Here is a 24,027-nt window from a genome sequence, read left to right as displayed (position 1 = left end):
TTATCAATTCAAGTCACTTTCTCAAAATTAGAAATTCAATCTTTCATTTATATATAATTTTCTTTTACAAGAAATCGAAACATCATTAAAAGCGTAACATGAAATATACAAGAGAAATCACCTAAAAATAAGAAAATGTTGATAACTAATTATTGCAGAAAAAAACAAAAGAAGCTGTCCAAAGATACAATGTATTGAGAAATAAAAGCTTAATCTCCTCTGAAGTCTTTTCACGGCTCTCAAAATTTATATCGTTACTTTTTCTCCATAGATACCACAAAAGGCACGAATCAAAACAAATATATGTGTTTCTTCCTTTCATTTCAGTTCTCTACTCAGCTACAATAGACATTCTAATTGACAAAAGGAAATGACCACAAGTCCTAAACTGGGTCATGAGACTTGATTTACATTACTAGTTAATACCCTTTACATTTTTTTTTTTTTTCTTCTCACTTGCAGTGATTGGATCCCCTTCTGAGGCTCTATGATACAAGGGTACCAAAATTAGACTTGTATAATTTGTACACTAGGAAACCAACAAAGAAAGAATGTCCAAAGTCACTTGTTTTGAAAGGTTACCATACAAAAGAATGCCAGGACACGACTAACTACACCAGTAAGAATGAGGAGGCATAGGCAAAGAGCCCAATCATGAAGATTATAGCCACTTTCCATCAATGCATTGCATCGAGTTATCAGCCACACCCCAGAATACCTGAGGAACAAAGCAGATAAAACAGTTAAAATGACAAAATTGGCAAGGTAATGCAGTTAATTAGAAATCTGTATTCATATAATGATTACTGTGAACTCAAGTTTTTGTCAAAATCTTTTTTTTTTTTTTTTAAACTCAACTCAAGCTTCGCTCCGACTAATCATCGGTTGACCTATAGTAAATGCATGCACTTTAGTTGGCTCATAACAAACACAGCAGTCATGCCGACTTCCTTCATGGCTTATGTTTCTCTTGTCTTACCTCTAAATCCCAATAAGATCTCCAGAAACAGTTCCATTAGTTAATAGGCAGCAAGTTAGAGATTTCTTGTGGTTTATCTACAGTAACAATTTTGTAAGCAAACCTCTAGTCACTGATAAACTACTATATCAGAGTTGCTATTGTTCTTGAAGTAACTGTTGCATTTTTTTTTTTGGGAATGTGACTTACATATTTTATAGATAGATAGTCTGTAGTCCATATTTCATAAAATGAACATTCAACAATTATCCAAGACTCTGTAGTCCATATTTTAATGAAATAAACATTCAAACAATATCCATGATATCAGAAATTATCTTGGATGTCAGAACTTGTTTCTTCTATTAAGTCTCTCCTTCTGCAAAACCAGGAAAATTTCCTGGAGCAACTTCTTTTGTTAAGCAAATGCAGCCTTAAAGAAGTCAGCATAGGACCTAAATAATACACGTGATAAAGAACTCCTTAGCACTCAGTTTTTTCCTCCAGTTATATGTCTAAAATTGCAATCTTGAGCATTGTATCCTAAACAAAATAGTCAATGATGTCATTATTCCATATAATATGTTGCAATGAGGTTTTAAGCGAAATTGGGCCAAACTGTGGCAATGTCCAGATTGCACAAACGTTCTGTGCATATACTACGATGAATGCACAAAACTGAGTAAGTATGCATCCATTACTTCGACAAAAAAGAAAGGGGGGGATCACAACGAACCTTTCAGCATTTGCAATGATAAAAGCTTCTAAAGCCCACTTTGTATAGCACAAATTTCCTAGATACTTGGCAAGAATACTTTCTTTGTCCTGGTATGCAATAAGAGTCAATACAACAGGAAGAAGCACTGACAACTGCAAGGAGAAAAGAGAAGGCACATACATTACCTTAGAAGAAATTGAAGAGATAAAAGGAATACATATTCATATGCAACAAGTTGATCAATGTAATTTCCAATATATACCAGTTGGGCAGGACTAGGATCTAGATAGATGGCAAATACATAAGCTATGCCAGTCACACAGTAAACGAGGCAAAGCAAAACAATGTAATTGTCTGCAAAGGATGATCTTGGATTGCCAAAGAAATAGAACATGGATAGATAAACCAAAGGCTTGATAACTATATTGGAAAGATCAACTGCATCTTTGGAGAGGAAATGAGCCAGACTGCTGATTCCAGATGCACTCTCTCTCCAGTAGTGTAATTTGTCCATAGAAAATGTTCTCAATGCTGAAATCTTGCACAGTAGTGCTGCAAATGTACAATTAAAATTATCCCATGAGAAAGGACATGTAGTACAAAAACATATATTTTATAATAATCTAATTAATTTGTAAATATTTAAATTTTGCGCGACAGCAATATATACTCCGTAAGGGAGAGGATAAAATTGCTATCTTCATAAGTAATGATAGATTCTCATTTGAAAGGGTTAAAATTTAAAAGAGGCAAAGTAAACCAGTGCCAGTTGAACAGTCAGCCAAGGCACTGGATTAAAAACCAGGTGTCTCAGCCTCTCAAGTCTAACTCTCCTGGAGCACCACTACATGTAGTTTCTACTGACAGTTGCATAAAGTAATTCATGGGGGGTGGGGGTGCGAGTAACATTCAATCTCATTGCCCATGGAAACCAATGGCGACTTGAATTCAATACAAACATAAAACAGCTAACAAGTTCATATTTTAGAACTTACAAACAGCGATGACGGTATAAGTATAGCCGAGAGACCCAAATGTTTCATCGCCCACTTTAGCAAGAGTTCCCATGGAGGCTCCAGCAAGTAATAAAATCAGATAATCAGCTGCTTGTAATCTACCTTCTCGTAGCCGCTGCTTACCAACCCTGAAAGATTTGACCATATACTGAGAAATTTGTGTACCAAACTTGATAGTTGATGGAGAACTTGTTCCAGATAAATTATGAATTCAATTTTGAAAACAGAAATTATGTTAAATCTTTGAGACAGACCAGCTTAACTAACAGATCAGTTGCAAATTGAAAGCTCAAATGAGCAAAAACCCTGTCATTTCAATATGCACACAGTGTTTAACAAAACGCATTTCACGTAACTGAATAGAGATCAGAGACTGCCCCTTGTGATGCTAAAGTTTTCAAGAATGGCCAATAAGACTGACAAATTAAAAATGCAACTTCCAGGAGAAAGCTGCTTGTAACCCTGAGAAAGTTAACCTCTAGCCTATGTTTTCAATTTACTACTTTCTGTAGACAACAGCAAAGCTGGTTGACTTGTGTGGAATAGGAATCAAGGATTTATTGGTTCATTTGTCTCTTAATAGTTTCTGAAAGTAGGGAAGTTTTGGTTGCTTATTTATCTAAAACAGGAAGAAAAAAAAAATGATTAACTGTACCTCCCAAGGAAGTATCTGTATTGCCGGGCTACACCAGGAGTTCTTCGGTTGGATAAGTCCTTAGACTTTAAGAAGTTATGTTGTATATGATCTCGTTTCAGCTCAACAGTAGACATCACATCCTGCCACAAATCTCCAGCAAAAGATTGTTCAATAGCTCCATCACTAGGATTTGAGCCAGTTGAGGATGCAGCAATTCCTTCAACATATTGCAGCATATCTGGGGGTACTGCGTACCCGTTGTGAAGCATCCATCTAACAGGAAGCTGTTCACGAGTCACACTCGAGCTTGGTTTCACTATACCTTCCAAAATGTCAATGATGTGGTCTGGAGGATTAACACGCTCTGGTACGGAGATCCCAAGGCCAGCAAAGTATTCTTCAACTTTCTTTGCAGATCCATGATACGCAGTAAGACCACCTTTGGCTAAGAGTATTAAATCATCAAACATCTTGAACAAAGCATAGCTGTATGGGAAGAGGGAAAAAAAATAAGACTCGACCTCAAATTTTAACTGGTAATGACATGAAAAATAAAAATAAAAATGTGATCACAGCTCTTCATAAATCTTTAGGAGGAAGATTACCTATGATTGAGGCTTGGGGAGTCTTTGGTTGAGCTTAACTTAATTATCCATTACTTAACGGATCATAGTACATAATATCAAAATTTTCATTGAATTTATCACTGAAGTTAATTGATTAGCAATACTTCAATAAGATGGACAATTACATTGAAAAGCACCAAGAAAAAAAGGCCTAATGAACCACTTTTTGTGATCCTCTTCACCATTAGCTCACCATAAATAATTATGCGTCTTTTTCTTTTCCCATAAAACATTGAATCTGAGTACTATTAAATATTCATATAAAGCCTTTCAGTGAACTTATTTTATTGACATTTGAAACGAGTTATGCATTGTTAAAGTATTGATTAAATGATTAAATTTACCTCTTCCTATGAGCTTAAACTTTTAGAAGTGGTGATTTAACATGGTATCAAAGCCAAAGGTCCTAGATTCGAACCTTGATTTCGCCAATTCACCCCCTATTTAAATTAAATATTCCACATGTTAAGTCTCACTTATTAAAAGGAAGTTTGAGCCCACAAGTGAGGGAGAATATTAAAGTATTGACCAAATGATTAAATTTGCATCTTCCTATGAGCCTAAGCTTTTAGGACAAGTAGTTATTTAAGATGCATAAAGATATTTGACCTCCAACTTGAGGGTGACCGTCAGGCTAGAGTGCAAAATTATTGATGGTTTGTTTTAATAAAAAATAAAAAATAATAAAAAACTAATGAAATAGTCAACTATATCAAAAAAAAATTTTGTTCTCCACTCTCCCTCTATTTTGTTTTACCTTCTAGCTCTTGTACACCTTCGTATTTCACTTGTGCTATAGAACACTCATCGCAAACTCCAAATTATGGAGGTATATCATACAACTTTAAGATATTTGTAAGCAATGTGGGGCTTAACACCCATGAGTCTCTTTATAAATCAGGGCTACTCATCTTCCTAATATGAGACTAGAGTGTTACATTGACTCACCACACTAATAAAATATGAAATGTCAGAATGGGTCCAACCAATTGTTGATATCTACCATCATCCACCAAGGACTCTCACTACTTTCTCCCAACTTAACATTCACTTTCACTAGATTATCCAATGCCTTTACATCCGAGCATTCATGTTTCCATGAGAAGATCAATAACACATTTTCATTGGGATGAATACACCATGTTTTGACCTTGCTACCTCAATACCTAGAAAATACTTCAAACTGTCCAAGTCTTTTATTTCAAATTCATTGGCAAGAGATTTTTTTTTTTTTTTTTTAAATTCCATATCTCGTTGTCATCATTTTCTATTACTACAATATTATCAATGTAAACAATCAAAGTTGTTACCTTTCCTTGAGTGGAATGTTTGATAAAAAGTGTATGATCATCCTGACTTGGTTTGTAACCAAATCTTTGCATATCCCGTAAAAACCGCTCAAAACATGCTCTCAAAGATTGTTTTAGACCATACAAAGCCTTCTTCAGATTGCCACCTTACCCATAGTGGATGAATCTTCAAGTCCATAGTAACTTCTATGGATACTTCTTCTAGATCTCCATGAAGGAATGCATCTTTCACATCAAATTGGTGCAGATTCCGATTCAGATTTGCTGCTACAGAAAATAGGGCTCTAATTGTGTTCATCTTTGCTACTACAGAAACAGCATATGTTTCCTCATAGTCAATTCCATAGGTTTGTGTGAAAACTTTTGCATCTAGTATGGCCTTGTATCGTTCCATTGAACCATTGGCCTTATGCTCGACAGTGAACAACCACTTGCATCTAATTGTCTTCTTCCCATTAACCAATATAACAAGATCCCAAGTATTATTTTTGTGAAGGGTTTTCTATCTCTTTTTACATCATTTCCCTCCACTTTGTATCACTAAGTGCCTCCTCTAAATTTCTAGGGATATACACAGCCAATAATTTGAACACAAAGGAATGATGTGATGGTGAAAAGTGCTAATAGGAAACAAAATCATATATGGGATGGTGAGTGCATGACCTAACCTTTGCGCTGTGCAATAGGAAGTTTCATATCATCAACAATAGGCAGTGAAGGATACAGATCAAGGATAGAAGTAGCACTACCTGAGTCAAGATCATATGTTTGACAAGTAGCATCAGGGATAGTCTAATTTTTCAAGCATTTGGAGTAAACTCTCAACTCTTCCACAAACGGCACATATGAGTTATTAGTAGGATGGCACAGGAGCAGGAACAGGTAATGGACCAGAAAAATCTGCTTACTCGGACTCTCCCCATGAAGAGAAGTTTAGGCTGAGGAGAAATATGGTCAAGTTTCAAAAAAGGTAGCATCCATCTAGACAAAATGTTTCAAATGGGGGATGATAGCATTTATACCCCTTCTACTTAGGAGAATAACCAACAAAGGCATATTTGAGGGAATAAGGATCTAACTCACCCCGAGTTGGACCATGAATATGGACATAACAACCACAACTAAACACCTTTATAGAGACACCTTTTGAAGTAGAGAAAGGTGAAGACAACGCCTCAAGAAGTGTTTTGAAATATAAAGCACAAGAGGAAATCCTATCGAAGAGATATGCAACAGTGAGAAAAGCAGCCCCCCAATAAAATTTGGGAACATGCATATCAAGCATTAAGTATCGAGTTACCTCTAGAAGATATCGATTTTTCTACTCAGCAAAACCATTATGCTAAAGAGTATTGACAAAAGTGGTTTGATGGATACTGCCATGTTCATGAAAATATGTACTGAGATCATCCGACATATACCCACCTCCATTGTCAAGACACTTTTGATAATAGTATTAAATTGGGTCTAAATTATTTTGTAAAACATCTGGAATACAGAGAACACATCACTTTTATCTTTCAACAATAAACCAAGGTGGTCCAAGAAAAACATCAAGAAAACAGACAAACCCTTGATAACCATATAAAGAAACCACTTGTGAAGGGCCCCACACATTAGTATGAACAAGAACAAACCGCTCAACACTTTTATCAATACTAGGTGAAAAAGGCCCACGATGTTGTTTAGCAAGTTCACAAGTTTAACGCTAAAACTTAGAAACGTTATTATGCAAAAATAAGGAAGGAAACATGAGTTGCAACAACAAAAAGAAGAATGCCCTAATCGCTGATGCCAAAGCCAAATTCTTGCTAGAAAGTCATCTGCCCAAACAATGTGATAAGCCTATGTGAGCCGACCTTGTGTCTTAGGCTAAGAATCCAGGTAGTACAAACCTTCTCCCAAGCTACCATTGCCAATCATCTTCCTCGTGACTAGGTCTAAAAATAAACAATAATGAGAATAAAAAATACTTAACAATCCAACTCACACGTAATACGCGTAATGGATAATAAATTAGTGGCAAAATCAGGTACATGAAGGATAGAAGACAATGTCATAAAGGGTGTGATAGAAATGGAGCTTTTACCAAACACCGGTGATAGAGAACCATCAGTTATTCTAACTTTTTTTCTGCCAGAACAAGGATTATATGAAGAAAACAAGGAAGACATACCAATCAAGTGGTATGAGGCACTGGAGTCAATGACCCAAGGACCATCAGAGTGACTAGCATATGCATTCAACGCCATAAATTACCCATATGAGCTAAGGAGAAGGATGAAGTATCAAATGTTTCCAATTGAGACATAAGTTGACGAAGTGTATCAACAGAAGAAGAACTAGCATCAGGTGAGGAAGCAAATGTCTCTACCATAGAAGTATGATTGGCACGAGGCCTAGTTCCTCCACCTGAACGACCTCGGGCAAGATGACCATGAAGTCTCCGACAAGTTTCTCGAGTATGCTGAGACTTATTATAGTGGTCATAAAAATGTTTGTTCTTATTGTATGCGGTCACATCTATTACTTTGCCACCATACCAACTTCTGAAATCACCTTTCGAATTGCATTGAGATGCATTTACTAGACCAGATTGAGCCTATGAACTGAAATAGAGCATTGTGCTATGACGACTCTCCTCATTCTGGACATAAGAGAATACCAAGTAATTCTAGAAGTCACTCTTGTGTCCCTCTTGTGTCATTCTAAGAATGAGTGCCTTCTATAATCACTATTTAATCAAAATTCAATAATAATCAATCACAAAGCCAATGGTGATTTTAAAAACCACATCATTCTTGGAGTGACACAATAGTGATTTCTAGCATTACTCGAAAATACCTTCCTCAGTGACGAAAGATAATCCTTTCCCAAACTTTGAACACAAACCAGATCATACTCTAAGTTTAAACCAGCTAAGAACTCATAAATACATTCCTCTTGTATCATCTTTCTAATCTTGATTGCATCTATTGTACACTTGGTCTGCAATTCTAATAACGATCCAACTCCTGCCACATACCATGAAGTTTATGAAATTAAGTAGCTAAAAGCCAATCACCTTGGATTGTTCCATGTATCCATAACTTCAATTCATAAGAACGTGTTGCATTCCCCAATTTTTGAATATGTTTGAGTTGCTACATCCCAAACCTCTTGTCATGTGGAGAAATAAATATCCCCAACTAATCTCTAGTAGCATAGTGTAATAACTAGGACATAACCATCGAATTCTCAGCCTCCCACTTGTAATAATAAGGGTCATCTAACGCATGTTCAGATACTTTCCCATTCAGGTATCCCATCCTTCCTCGAGTCATAATGTATAGCATCACCAACTGGGACCAAGAAAGGTAATTCAGCCAATTCCAACTTCACAGTTGTGATTTGGAGATTTGGATTCTCACTATGGAAGGTCACCTGACTCTCTATCTCCTTTTTGTGAGTTTTTGAGGTTTGACTCAAATTTGACATCTTGAGTTCAGACATCTAGTCAAATAGCTCCAATACACAACAATTGGGCTCAAGAGAGATTAAAAGTAGTAAAATGAAAAACTATTTTTTTGGATAGGTAATCAGAGAAATTGTATAGAAAGCATAGGCGCCCCAGCATACGGGAAGTATACAAAAAGGACACAAAAAACAAAGAAAAGTAAGAAACCCCAAACACCAAACATCCCAACAGAAACCAACACACAAACCCTAAACAAAATTACATCACTGAAAGAGCCTTCTTGACTACTCCTAGCATCAAAGTTGATAGAGCACTCTAAGTTCTTCAACTCCCTTCTCCCTTTAAGCTTGGGAGTGGAATTTGGGACCTCATGGCGCTAGCTCTTATCCACTTGAGTCATAAGGTTCAAAAATCCCATTGTGTCCCCCTCAAAAGAGATCCCAGCGGCTTGAAGACACAGCGTTGCCACAAGAGAGATAACAACCCCTACAAAATCACCTCCACTCGAAGAAACTCCCACCTCAAAGGAAGAAGACAAACTCCAAGGCAAGTCCAGCAAAAGCCTGGGGGAGGGAGGGGCAAAGTAAAAAACTAGAATTCAAGAGCAAAACTCAAAGACAATCAACATCTTTTTTCTTTTATTTTCCTTTTGCTAAATGACTTGTCGCTTAGGGGTCCTACTTGTCATTTGACAAACTGCTGAACGACTTGTCATTTTTCCCAAATCTATACGTCTTTTCGTTTGCCATCATACCCAAAACGACATGTAATTTTGCTTCCTGATCACAGCCTCCACGAGCAGTCGTCAGAGATCACCCAGCCGCCACTAAATGATGCAAGTGGTCCTAAAAAAAAACCCAAAAATCCTCTTTTCACCGCTCATCATGTCATTCAAGTTGGGTTCACCAGTCGCAAAGCCACAGATACTTGGGTTCACCAATTCATGTCAGGAGCTTGGATTTATGCTGACACCAGGATCCGTAAGGCTCGCGTTAGCTGCTGCGTGAGACAGTTAACACATGCAACCAACCCAAAATTTTTTTAAAAAAGATAAAATAAAATTCCAAGAATGCTTGATACCAAGTTGAAATAATAAGAAGAGAAATTTGTTTGAAAGAAACTGTTTTATTCCACCATATTGGTTTCACACGTTTACATGGGTTTAAATAGAAGAGAAATACAAACTATTGTGGAAAGATATTAATAGCATTTTACAATAGGAAGAAATCTGGGAATAAAATCAAGGAGAACCAAATCATATCAAATGGGAAGTTTCCATCTTCAACAAGCAGAGGATTTGAGTTTAAATCCTGACTCCACGGTTTACCCCTCCCTTCCCCCCATCTCCCAAATTTCAATTAAATATTCTAAGTGTTGGGTCACATTGTTGAAAGAGAGTTTGAGCCCACACGTGAGGGAAAGTGTTAAAGTGATTAAATTCATTATTTCATGTCAACTTAAGCTTTTGTAATAACTGGTGATTTAACACATTTTACTAACAAAACTCTCACACTTCTATTTCTTATGGATGATCCACACAAGAATCCCAAATCATGGCAATCACAATAAACTGGAATAATGAGTTGCATTTTGCCCAAAAAAGTAATTTCTAAATGAAAATGGAATTTTTCTTTATATATATATCCTGGCTAAATATTTTATGTACCCTGAACAACACACTTTTATAATTTATGATGATCCGTCCAAACAAGCACAGGCTTACATATATATAAATTTTTTTTTCCATTTTCCTAGTAAGTACAAGCACCCACAGGATTCATGTCACTGAAATTATATAAGCCAGAGGAAACAACACATAGTCTTTGTTGTTTCTTAATTAGGCAAAATAGTTTTTGTTGACCTTGAAAGTTTGTATTAGGTGAAAAAGAGGAGCATGAAAAGAAAAACAAAATAAAATGTCTCATCATGTATTCTTTTACAAAGAGAACTATGTTTTGCTGGCATTTTGTTTAGACGATAAAAGATTAGAGAAAGAGAAAGCTTACCTTGGTTGGTGAACTACCATGCAGATGTTTACCCCTTCAAGAGCTTCACGTCGAAGTGCTCTAAGAAGTAACTGAGAAGATGAACTGTCTAGACCAGTTGTGGGCTCATCCAAGATCAACAACGAAGGTTCCATGACCATCTCTAGGCCAACATTTACACGCTTCCTCTGGCCGCCAGAGATTCCTCGCTTCTCCACAGTTCCAACCATGGAATCCCTCACTGCCTGAAGTCCCAAGCACTCAATGACTCTTTCAACAACCAGAACCCTATCAGGTTTGGGCATGTCGGCAGATAGTCTGTAGTATCAAGGAATACAGCAATAGAAATTAAATAGCAATGACAATGGAACTAAACAAACACTAGATATCAATCCACTTAATCTGGAAGTCAATTTGTAGAGTGAAGTGGTGGCAAGAAACAAGATAATTTTAAAGTAGCATATGTTTAGTTCAGAATGACAAGTCAACTTATTGACAACGTGAACAGGCAAAGTGAATCATATGGAAATCAAAATATACAAGGATCTCCACAAAAGTATAAGGCTTTCAGTGTTGAAAATATGCAGGCATATTTGCTAAAGATACACCATGTTTTCTGCATTAACTCTTGTCAGAGATTTTATATGAAGTAAAAACTTAGATATTAAAGATTTCATAGGTTTACTTCTTTCAGTTTTGGCAAATATTTTACTAGGATAATCTTACCATATATTTTGATAATGCTCCGAATATTGAAATGTGTAGGTGTAATCCCGTCCGATACATTACCTTTATATCTAATGGCACTTTCCTGGATATAGGACGGTGGTGGATGGGACTTTCCAATTCATTTGATTCTAAGTTCAAGAGTTCGTCCCCCCAAAATGACCTTAGGATAAAGGAAATTATTATCCTTGGTGTGCAACTATGTATTGGTGTTCACATCAGTATCATAGAAAAGCAGATTCTTTGTTTTCTTTAATTTTTCATTCTAGGTTGAAGGCCCATAGAGTGAGGTGGGGCGGGGAGTTTATATTTCACAGACTTGTGGCTAAGTTAAGCTGTAGGGCTAAGCCAATCAGCAATAAACCGAGTCTGATTTGGCAGTCTTTATCTTGAGAAATATAAGTTGATTGTGGTCATTGCTGAAAGAAATGAAATCAATCTTTTGGAAAAACCATGTATGTCTAATTGTAACGAAAATTGTTAAATCATTGATTTTCCCAAAAGCTTATGTTATGGAAATTGTGAATTTTTAATCATTTATAATTACTTCCCTACCACTCTCCTAATGTGTGAGACCAAACAATACAATGTATATTGTATTGAAATAGGGAGTAAATTGTGAAGTTAGGATTCAAATTCGGGATTATTTCTTTAAGGAAGTGGTCCTAAAAGTTTAAGCTAATAAGAAATGGTGAACTTAATCATTTCTAATTTATAGTCTAACAAATATAATTATTACCATCAAGTTTTAGAGTTCCATAAGAAGAAAGAAAAAAAAAAAGAGCAAGTGATAATCTCTAACACCAATGATATTGATCATGAGCAATAAATGATACACATGAATTTCAAGAATGATATTCAAACGTGATGGAATTAGATAGCATGTCAAGTAGTGGCATACCTGCACCTTGCACTGAATTGGAGATTCTCCTCCACTGTCAAGTTCCCATGCACAATGTCATCTTGTGGTACAAAACCAATAATTTTTTTATAAGAATCCATGGCTTCAAATTTTCCATTTATAAGAATTAAACCTGTCATGGTGCATCCAGTCACTTTTCCAGCCAAAGCAGAAAGAAATGTCGTTTTTCCTGCCCCTGATGGACCCATGACAGCTGAAACTCGACCGGGCATGAATTTCCCACTAACACACCTAAGTAGATGTTTGTTTTTCCCTTTTAAAGTAAGAGTTAGATCTTTGAAAGCCACCTCAATCACAGGCCTTGTCCTGATTTCACCACCGGTAGCCATTGAAATTACTCCCGAGAATGTCAAGTCTTTGTTTTGTTGTTGCATAGCTTTCTCCTTCTCCAGTTGACCATATGCATACTTAAAAATTTGGCTGTGAGTATGCATTTGCTTTCCTTTTGGCATATTCTTTTTAATATTTTTGTCCCCAATCTCCAGATTAAAGCCGTCATGACTATCTGGATTTTCCTCAAGGGAATGCAACATTTTTGTGAGGTTGCTTGGTTCCTTTTTCTTTCCTTTGGATGCTGCAGCTGATTGCTTAGATCCGCTTGAAGAACCTGGAGGCAAAGGTGGTAACATAGCATCAACGGTTCCAGGTTTAGCATGACCCAAGACCTTCAGCTGCTCTGACTGCCTTGCAGATTTTTTACGAGAAAACGTGCGGGACAACTGTTCTTGCAACCCCCCTGTACGCTTCTTGGCAACATTTTTTGCAGATACCCATCTTTTTCGTGCCTGTGCAGTTTCTCGTGCATGTATGATTGCAGCTTCCCTGGATTTAGCCTGTCTTCTTTCTCGAGTAGTGAGAACTTGATCAGAACAGTTGTATATAATGAGCAGCAGAGTACTCAATGCAGCCTACATAGGCAATTAAACACTATCAAGTTCAAAGGCTGGACCCACAGGAGAAAGAATGCTCAGCAAACAGATCTTAAAAAAATTATTGGCTTTTAGGAATGTTGAATGAAAATTAGGAAGATTGCCCTTTCTTTTGTTCAATTAAAGTCTATGAGAAATGTGAAAAGCAAATAATCCATGAAATAGAACTTATGCATGGAAGAATTAAACAAAAGCATTACCACATAACCCTTCCAAAGAACTCATTAAGAAAACATATAAAAGTTTTCAGAAAGTTTAAGGGAGTGAGGAAAGAAATAGAAGTTAACAGCCATAATGGAGCAAGATTTGTATACTGATAAACAACAAGACAAATTGAACCATCGCAAGATCAATGGTCAACTTTTCCATCTAAGAGTAGAGACGCAATAACTTACAATAAGTACGATTCCATAAGCATGAATGTTTTGATTTTCCGTTTTTGGATTACAGGTGGTGAATTTGAAGCACGCTGCAGAAGGGTTAATAAGAATCAAAATCATGCAAACTAAAGATATTGAGAAAAATTTATTGAGCACACTAATTGTCAGTTTAAACAAGAAGTAACAAGGCTAATAGGAACAATCAACAAAAATGTCATATAGAGTTAAAGGAGATGGTGCAACAAATTATGAAACAATACTGATTGTTTGACACGTCATGGAGAGGTATGAATTTATAAACTAGGCTGGATATCCAGGAATGAATAAGTTTCTAGTCATAATAGCCGTTGACATGGATTTGGCATATGAGTCTCCATTTCCTGAACTCCTAGTCTAAAACACCCTAACTGCAAATGAGACTGTATGGTGGGATAAAAGTAGCTCCCAAGGTAATTCATTTGCACGCAGATCATATACAACATTAAGATCATTAAATTTTGTAGCACAAGTGAAGAATTGAGATTAGTGCCATGTCACATGGACAAAAAAAAAAAAAAAAACTTACGTTTTTCAGAAGTGGAGCCCATCGTGCAATAATGTCTGAAATTGCATGAGAAAAAATCATATTAGTACGGGCTGATACTGAGAACTAAATACTTGAACTATATGATCAAGTTATGCAGCAAGACACAATCAAATTAACCAAAAAACAAAAAAAAATGTGTTGCATATAATGTTTTAAATCAAGCCCTATGTTCATAATGAGACAAATACTACGAGTTCTAGGATAATCACTACCCACTCCTGCAAGGAAGTTCACGTGTGGTATGTGGACAGTATGATCCTGGGGAACAGAAAATTTCGCTGCTGCTTGCAATATCAGCCCAAATATCAGCACCACCACACGTATGGTTGGGGTTTCCAGGAGGTATTTGGTAGCTGTATCTGCAAATTGTCTCTACCAATGAATAATAGTGCATAGTATGAAACCATTATAAATCTCTGGATTAGGAAGACATAAAGAATGTCAAGAATAGGATATTAAACTTACGGGTTACAGATTCCAGTTGTTTTATTCAGTTTTGCACGGGGACAATAAGAACCTAATGGGCAAGCTGCATTTACAATAAATTTGAAAAAAAAAAAAAAAAAAAAAAAGGAGAGAAATGAAAAGGTGTTGGATAGAGTTCAATCTCAACAATGAGATATGTTACATCAGTTTTATCACATACTTACGTATCATGCAAGTAATACCCTGGGGGCAGAAGAAACCCTCGCAACAAGGTTGACAGTCATGATTTCTGTGAGGCATTCTTTTTGAATTTTTGAGGTCAATCTTCTGGCCTTGGCCAACACTGCAACCCCAGCCTGGCTCACATCCGGAAACCCATGAAGTCAAATTGCAATTCCTGTTAGGTTTTAAGTAATTGGCATCTGCTGACTGTCTCCCGAATATACTACTGAAGTAGAATTTTATTTCTGCAGCTGTACATAGTCTCTGCGTGAGATCTCCTGTTAATTAGGTCACATCCATATCAGGAAGCAGGTAAGAGAATAAGTTGTACAAAGTTATTTGAGGGTAAGGAATCCACAAGAAATTAAAACTGAGATGTTAAATATATCAGATCAAATTATTTCAAAGTACAAATTTGTAGTCCTGCTCCTGATTCTAGACTTCATACAAGCTACATTTTAACATCTTGGAACCTAGATGAGGTTGGGAAGCAAAAGAAAAGGCCAAATAGGGGTCCAACGGTCAAATGCACCAAAAACCCTGGATGAAAAGGAGATAGATGTATGATGCCTTTACAATAATTAGCATTCAACAACAAAGGGGGTCATAGATTTGAGGATGTAATGAACTACTGTTCTTCTCAAATTGTATTGACCTTTTTCTATTTTCCTAATAATGAAAGCATTCACATCGGGTTCAACAATGTTTACTTAAGATTTAGTTAAAGAACACTTTTTTTCTATTTTATTAGCTACCTACTTTTTCAAAGCACGGCTCAACATTTTAACTATCATCCTTCACTATTCCATTTAAAATATTCTTTCTTTATCCACTTTTACTGTTCTATTTTATGCAGTGTTGAGTTATAGTGCTCAACAAATTAAATCCTTAGCTAAAGTGGCTAGCCGAATGGGGAGGGTTTTTTGCTATTTTTTGCAACCTTTTGGTTGGCTAGCCAAATGTGAATGCCCGTAGAGATGTTTTGGATATACAAGTCATAACAAAAAGTTCGTTGCCCATGGGTGCAACATTTCTGCATATAAGGCAAATCCATTCTGAAATTGACTAAAGTCTCATACCTTTTGTCTTCTTATTACAATTAGTCAAGAAATCCAAGTTCCCACTAAAATCAAATGCACCATTCCAATCGAGATTCCTGAAAGAAGAAAATCATGGGTCAGAACCAAACATGTACAACAAAAAATCTAATCTAACCACTGTAAAAATAAAATAAAATAAATAAAAAAACCCCCATCAAATTACTCACACATCCTTTATGCAAAATCCGAATTTTTCTTTGATATCCTTGCTGAAAATTGTAGTGAGATTCGAAAGCCGACCATAGATGACCTCTGTCACCATTGGAAGCGCAGCCCCGTCCACGCGTTGAATGCCCGGTGACAAACATAAAACGATGATGAGAAACAAGAAAACATGGGGAGCCCAACAGACATTAATCCTGGATCCACTCATTCCCATCACTTGAACCTCTCCAAATCACAGATTCTAGGAAAACCATCCAAATAACAATTATAAACAAAAATTTTGAATGGCACAAATCCAATTTTGGGCAACTCAAATAATGATTAACCATGGCATTATTGCTGGTAACCTGCGCTTTTAGTCTTTCATTTGTGTTACTTTTAGAACTACTCAAAACTTTTTAGTTCTGGCAGAACACGACCAAAGAATTGAGTAATGGGTGCTGGAAAACGTTGATTGAATGTTGAAAAAGCTGTTGCAGAACAACAAACAAGGTAGAACTTTTGGGTTAAAGGTGTTTTCGAGAATTCTTCCGGGCATGGAAGGTCCAGATTTTGAGAAGAAGAAATGGCGGGGAGCAATGGGTGGCTAAATTCAAGGAATAAAAAATCTTTAGGACCGGGTTTGTTAGTTCCGATTAACGGATTAACAACGGGGCTTATTCAAGTACCCATAGAACTCATTTCAAAATAAACAAAAAATAAAAAAAATAAAAATACCCATACAACTACAATAGTTGTTCACTTGTTCCATACTTCCATGCAAGGTTTTTTTTTTTTTTTTTTTTTGGTTGAAACCAATTAACCATTTGTTTTTAATTTAAGCACATTCTTTTGTTATTTTTAAACATCTTAATCCAGTAAATTCTTTATTTAAGTTGCATATTTTATAATTATTTTTTTAGAAAAAATTAAATTTAGTCATTTCATGTGATTTCAATTTTATTTTTGGGTTTTCAATTTCTACAACTCTGATTTCAGTTTTTTATTTTTTTTTGGTAAATGATCTTTTTATCAACTTATTGTTTAATTAATTATTCATATGTCACATCAGACCATCAATTAATGCCAATTAACTCTTTTTGTGACATGTAATGGGCCAATTGTATGTGTCACGTGGTATAGTTGGCTGACTGCCTCTTCCTTAATTTTTTTATTTAGAATATATTTGTAATTTTTTTTGTTTGAGAATATATTTGTAATTTAAAGTAATTGTATTACACGGTACGTACAGTTGACACATGACTTGTCAAACAATAGCCACATTGTATTAATTAATTGGTCTAACATAGCATGTTGTTAATTAATTGTACAATAAATTGAGAGGTGTACAAGTAGTTACAATTAACAGTTATTGCTGCAACTATAACCGCCTTAAGCAGTTATCAAATTTTAGTATCCACAACTTCATCGCCCTAGCTTGTTAGTGATTTTGAAATAACTACAAGTTAGCAATTATTAAAATCTAAAACCACACCGCATAAGCACTTCTTAGGCCTACCTTGAGCCTTTTTTTATGGCCGACCTTGAGCTTTTTTTGAAGGCATATTTTAAGTGGTTTTTTTTTACTATTTATAAAATTATAACCTATTTTAAATAGTATTAAATACCAAAACAACATCGTTCGGTATATTATTATTTTTTATATATTTAAAAACTGTGAGAGAAGAGGTTAATACTTTATGATTAAGAGCATGTTTGAATGTGTGTTTGAGGGGCTTAAAAGTGTGTTAAATACTTAAAAAATTCGTTTTAAAAAAAAATAAATAAATACGTATTTGGTAAAAAATGTTGAAAGCGCTTTAAATTGTCCAAAAAGCCTAAAAATAGCCAAAAACATATTTTTGACAAAAGTTTAAAAATGAAACTTTTGCCAAAAAATATTTTTTTGACTTAAAAATTCTATTTCTCAAACTCAATCTCAAACATAAGGATGAATCTATGAGTCCTTATAGATCTTACCTAAGATTATAAGATGTCTGCAACGCCAATTAGATTACTTGCCAAGGAGCTGCAGAGAAATAGATACATATTCATTTACAGAATAAAATTTTACCATACAACAAATATTTCAACGTTACAACTTTGAAGACTTGAGCTCTAATTTTCCCTAGCTTAACTTCTTAACCACCTAGACCAAGGTTTAGTTGGAAAAGACTCCAGGTATGGAGCCATGGATAGAGGCAAATTCACCTTCAAGAGCCATAAGCTGTAACAGCATATTTCCATTGGGCTTTCAAAATACCATAGAAAAACAGCACCATAGCCTTGTCTTTTAACAGCTAAACAAGCAAATCAGAATATGCCCCAAGTCCTTCCCTGCCAAGTTGCTGCTTGAGCCTATATAACGCTCGATTCTCCAGCTGCCGCACCCTCTCCTTAGACAACCCAAACATATTCCCAATTTCCAATAATGATTTTTGATTCCCATCTTCAATGCCAAACCTTAGCCTGATTATCCGCCGCTCTCTTGGGCTGAGAATGCTTAGGAGGTGGCGCACGTGCTGCCTCATCAGCTGCTTCGACACACTCACATCTGGAGTCTCAGTCCCAGTATCGGCAGTAATCTCCTGCAAATTTAACAGGGATAATGAATGACGCTTTTCAAAACCAAGCATGTGTCTGAAAACTACTTTGCTGACCAAAGAAATCAGCGGACGATCCTTGCATGATACATGCCTAGCAAAGCAAATCACTTCCCAAAACTAAACTCAACTCTATAATAACTTGATATCCCATCAGCCATTTGTTTGGGAGTAATATTTAGGATTGTTTTGAGGAAAAAGTTCACCAATAGCTACACATGACAATATTTAAAATCTGACAATACAAGTCTGGAATCATTAAAGAATGGAAATCAAGTGAGCTCATGTAATAGGAGTCTGAAAATATGTTAAAATCTTGAAGTGTTGCAAAGATTATGCTGCAAGAGAGAGAGAGAGAGAGGGAGAGTTTCCTATTAAATTTGAATAATTAAATCTCAACAGCAACCAAAACATGGGTTTGAATCCATTTGGTCGCTATTCCTGACCATATATTATTATTATTATTATTATTATTATAGGCAATAGTGATGGTTTTCTCTCGCTAGCCCTTTTAGGCCTTTTTCAAAACATTCCCTTTATACTTTAGAAATTTAGTAGCAACCATTGGCTTCATGCTTTATTTGCTCAGAGATTTATTGCACAAGTCACAGACCATGCTGTAAAACACAGGACACTTGCAGATTACATTTTTAGCTGGGCAAAATGTTCACGGTTCTGATATATTTTCCTTGCATATATATATATATATATATATATATATATATATATATATATATATATATATCAAAGGAAAGCAAGACAACAAGAAAGTATTACCTGAAAAGTGGTATCTTGGTCTGCCCAGACAGGTTGCTGCATTGAAAGAGGCATTCTTGTGCTATATAGCAATTTCTGCAACTTGTCAACTGTGATCCCAACATGTCGAGCTAATTCTTCTTTGGTTGGATAATGATTTCCTCCCTGAATGAGTTGTCTCTTTGACTCCATCACCTTGCCCAGTAGGGTATGGACATTCTCCTGTGCATTTAACATGTTGGTTCTCAGTGAAGGTGCTAGAGTTCTGCTTTTTCTTACATACATTAAGAAATTATATAACTTCAAGAACTTAAAAGGACACGGGCCACCCAATAGTAGTTCCGAGGTAAAATCATGAACAAGCTATAAAAAATCAAGTTATTAAGTTCAATTGCAAGAATAGTTTCAAACATCATCAACATAGAAATTTAGAAAAAATCCACTCTTTCCAGAATCTCATTAAAATATCAGAAATTTTGTACAAGCATCACGCTAATTGTAAACATGAATGCTTGTTGAAAAATAGAAATTAAAGAAACAGTGATTTACATTACCGGCAAACGGATTGTCCTGGAATGTTGGAATATGGCCTTCCTAATTGTCTGCCTTATCCACCAATAAGCATAAGTTCCAAACCGACAACCGGCTTGGGGTTTGAACTTCTCAACACTCTTCATAAGACCCATACTGCCCTCCTACAACAGTACCAGTAATGAAACAGGAAAGATATCAGTCAACTTCTAGTTAAGATTATTATTAGGTTGTCACCCTTACCAGCAATACTTCAGCAAATAACACTACGTTTGACTGCCGTTAATTAGATTGAAAGAAAAGTAAATCTTGCAATTGCTGCAACCCCAACAAACAATAATACAATTTTCATTTCCTTTCCTTTTAAAGTCTTTTAGAGTGCAAAAGCAATTTTTTTTTTGTCTTACAAGCACTCATAGTGCATAAATGTAATATTATGGCCTCTAATCATCATTCATGTGGAGCATACATGTATTTATTATAGCCACTATCTTGAACAAAAGTTGAATACAAGTATATCCACCTCGATGACCATAAGGATTTCAGATAAATAAAGCAGCCCAGATTAAATTATCTAACAGAATGATGAGTGTGGCTTCCTCAAAGTTTAAGATTGAAAAGCCCTTTGGTAAGTTGTGTATTGGGTGGCAGAGAAAATTAAAAACCCTCAGCAATTGAAACTGCAGCAAGCATGTCTAATGCAATATATTGGACAAAGTTTACATGCATTCTTCGCTTAATAATATCTGTTTCTTCTTGGTGGCACAGGGGGGTGGGTTAACAGGAGGAGGAGGAGGAAAGGCAGTAGAAAAGTTAATATTTTTAGACCTGTAATAAATCCTGAAGGCTGAGACCACGCCCCAGATATTGTTTAGCAATGTGAACCACCATACGTAAGTTTGCATAGATCAGCTTTTTTCGGCTGCTGTTACCAGAGTAAACTTGTAACCTCAGGACCCGATAACTAAGCCCCACTCCTTCAGCCCATTCATGCAATGTTGGTTCACGGCCGAAATGAGATTGAAGCCTAGTCTTCACTTCCTCTAATTTCATTAAATCCTGTACACAATTCCAAGTTAAGGTCCTTTATAAACCAAAAATCCCCTACTGTGAAGAATAGACATGATTTAGTAATATACCTGTACTCGAGCAATCAATTCAGACTCTTCTTGGGCAGTCAAAAGTTGTTTTGTTTCAGGACCCCACAAGAACAACCGAAGGGGATCATTTGGATCAAAACCTTCACTAATCTTTCTTTTTACATCTACATTTCTAGAACTGTTAATCTCATAAACCGGAGCTAATGGCTTTGGCACCCTTCTCTTCTTAGATCGCCTCTCAAGAAGCCGTGTTGACCTTACCCTTTTCCCCTCCTCAAGTGGTAAGTTCACCAAACTTCTAGACCCCAGAACGAACAAAAGATTTAGGTGTTAGTCCCCAAATAAATTAACTTAAAGGAAAGAAGACAGATAACATAAAACTTACCCCAGTGGATCATCAAAATCAGTTCCAATTAATTCGGAGTCCTCGGCTAATAAGGCCGCTTCTTTAGAGGCTGACAAAGCTTTCTTAGCAAGGGCCACTACATTACATGCTTCAACATCCATCGGCTTCTCCATATCAGTGGTAACAGGCTGCATAGTCAAGGAGGAGGATGTATCTTTTCCTGTTTGCAAGGATGGAAATCTGCAACACAGAATTTCCACATAAGACTCTATAAGGATGCAGTTCAGGATGAAAATGCAACCAAAACAAATCAAGGAAAGTAGCAGAACTGATTCAACTCAAGAGTTTGAATCAACTTACAAGTGCCATAAACCAGGCCAGTGAAGCAACTGGCGCTCAAAGTCTTGCACCAATTGGTAAGAGTTTCCAGGGTTTTTGTCTTCATGGACTGAGGCCTCAGTCTCCATCTGCCTTCTCTCTGAAATTGCCTTTAATAGAACAGACAGAAGAAGATAATTGGTGATATATTTAAATAGGAATTTCTAGAACATATTGCACAAAACTATTCATCACAGTAGTTTAAAAATTGTACCAAAAAAAGAAAATATGTTTGAAGCATGAAAAACATTGATCAACAGGAATTCCACAACAGCGCTAGGATGGTCAATAGGCGGATTCCAAACAATGAGGGAGGGGAAAGAAACTTTCGGATAAAGTGTTATTCAATATAAAGATAAAAATAGAACCAGTTGCTCAGTCAAAGAGATAGAAGTAGAAAAAAATTGACAGTTAATGTACTAAAAATCAATTGACAACCCTCATAAATTTTAAGTAAACCAATTTATATGACATAATTATATACAGCAAGAGGCTAACCCAGGATGTTACGTCTTTCTTGAATACGTGCGACGGAGGCCCAGTTTCATCATGCTGCTCTTGTAATAGAACTGAAGTATGACACCGTCGTGCTGTAGAAGAGCTTAGCATAGAGGTAACAGCAGGAGCTGCTTGCTCATGAAGCATCAAAACTGCATAATTAAGAGCACAAACACTTATGACACATGAAAACTCAAACACACAGATAACTCTGGGCAACCCAAAGAAGTTAAACAAGCTTGAACATTTACAGGAAGAGAAACTTGGAAACTCACTCAGTAATAAAAAACAAGTCTGTCTATAGAGCCAGCAATGCGATAAATTAGACAAACTTCTTAAATGAACAAGTACTATAACAGAATTCAACGAGCACAAGCAAATTCATTGCAGGATTCAATTGAATGGACAAAACATCAAACATTAACAGCACGTCTAAACTCCTTCCCTGCTGAATCTAAATTCACCACCGCATTACATTTTATAGTCATCCTGAATGAAGACACCACAAAAAAAAGTAACGGGTCTTGTGCTATCAAATTCACATTACTAATAATATTCATTATAAGACACAGCACATTAAGTACATTACAACATTTGGAGCAATCCCAATTCCAAAAGAGAAACGATGATGACCACTATCATTCACTGTGGTTTTTGAAAGAAATAAAAGCTGACCTGAAGTAGAAGAAGAAGACGAAGAGGAGGAAAGACAGTTTCTAAGGTGGGTTCCTAGAGGAAACGACGACGCTGAAGAGAGAAAATTCCTTCCAGCTTCCATGGATTAACTCTAGAGTCTCTGTCTGTGTGGCTCTGCACTCTAACGAGCTGCTTATCCTCAAGCCAAGGCTCTCAAAAGAATTTTTTTTGTTTGTGGATAGACAAGCGGTGATGGAATGGATGAGGTTGTTGCTGCTGTTCTTCTTTGTCCTACAATTTTTATGGTCGGCTTAACTGCACGCCTCCCCTGTTTTGTTCTTCTATCCCCACTATCCTGAATTGGGCCTGTCCACAGATTTAGCCCAACCTAAACAACCAAGCCCATGTTGTTCAATTTTATGTTTGATGGATCTTAGGTCAGCTCTAGTTCTAAATTGGCCCATGACCAGCTCTTCTTAGGTTAGGTTATGTATCTTTAAATGTTTTTTTTTTTTTTTTTTTTTTCGAAAAATATTTTATTAAAAATAAATTCTATGAAAATAAGCTACAACGGATAATGGTTGGCAACTTCCGTTGGGCGACCAAGGGAATGCCACATGGCGTGATTATGATGAATCAACTATAAAAGGCAGTAGACACCAGGTAAAAAGGGGACTTTTGTCTCCTTTTCTTAGACGCTGCTTTTTACTTCACTAAATTATAGACCTTGATTATACTGACTTAAGCATCAGAATTAGGGATGAACTTAGAAATTTTTATCGAAAAAATATATTAAGATTGAATATTAGATTAATATATAAAAAATAAATTAGTATCCATTAAGTGTTAACAAAAAATAAATAAAAGAAGAAACAAAATAATTAGTTTTTTTAATATATTTCAATTCTCAACTCAAACACATATCAAAATGAAACCCTGCATTCACATTTCTCAAACACCTATCTAAATTTCACATTTCCATGCACAACATCAAAGAATCAGTCAAAAACTTATTTTTAATTTTTTTGCTAAACCTA

The 24,027-nt window shown here is 36.0% G+C and overlaps 2 protein-coding genes across 5 annotated transcripts; both read right to left on the bottom strand.

Annotated features, from left to right (window-relative positions):
- Positions 1–97: 97 nt before the first annotated feature.
- On the bottom strand, positions 98–16,699 carry NAP12 (non-intrinsic ABC protein 12). Of its 2 annotated transcripts, XM_059606918.2 has the most exons (14): positions 16,166–16,699; positions 15,978–16,054; positions 14,901–15,176; positions 14,716–14,779; positions 14,463–14,609; positions 14,230–14,264; positions 13,680–13,753; positions 12,335–13,263; positions 10,729–11,025; positions 3,348–3,815; positions 2,672–2,820; positions 1,939–2,228; positions 1,695–1,828; positions 98–718 (listed from the first exon to the last, which is right to left on the bottom strand). In XM_059606918.2, exons 1-14 carry the CDS (start codon positions 16,375–16,377, stop codon positions 562–564), a joined length of 3,309 nt encoding a protein of 1,102 aa, XP_059462901.2. In that variant the 5' UTR covers positions 16,378–16,699; the 3' UTR covers positions 98–561. The 2 variants fall into 2 exon arrangements, with proteins under 2 accessions (XP_059462901.2, XP_059462902.2); XM_059606919.2 differs by lacking the exon at positions 14,463–14,609.
- Positions 16,700–18,091: 1,392 nt separating this feature from the next.
- Positions 18,092–23,281, bottom strand: SIGF (RNApolymerase sigma-subunit F). Of its 3 annotated transcripts, none has more exons than XM_059572177.2 (9): positions 23,030–23,281; positions 22,355–22,506; positions 21,839–21,966; positions 21,518–21,718; positions 21,172–21,430; positions 20,861–21,091; positions 20,056–20,196; positions 19,523–19,723; positions 18,092–18,730 (listed from the first exon to the last, which is right to left on the bottom strand). In XM_059572177.2, exons 1-9 carry the CDS (start codon positions 23,130–23,132, stop codon positions 18,443–18,445), a joined length of 1,704 nt encoding a protein of 567 aa, XP_059428160.2. In that variant the 5' UTR covers positions 23,133–23,281; the 3' UTR covers positions 18,092–18,442. The 3 variants fall into 3 exon arrangements, with proteins under 3 accessions (XP_059428160.2, XP_059428161.2, XP_088367604.1); XM_059572178.2 differs by having other exon boundaries at positions 21,172–21,427; XM_088511478.1 differs by lacking the exon at positions 23,030–23,281 and having other exon boundaries at positions 21,839–21,956; positions 22,355–22,444.
- Positions 23,282–24,027: the final 746 nt, after the last annotated feature.

Source organism: Corylus avellana, chromosome 10 (assembly GCF_965113065.1).
Source record: "Corylus avellana chromosome 10, dhCorAvel1.hap1.2, whole genome shotgun sequence".
Taxonomy (NCBI): domain Eukaryota; kingdom Viridiplantae; phylum Streptophyta; class Magnoliopsida; order Fagales; family Betulaceae; genus Corylus; species Corylus avellana.
Note: the sequence above shows the minus strand (reverse complement) of the source record. Positions and strands in the feature narration are given on the sequence as shown.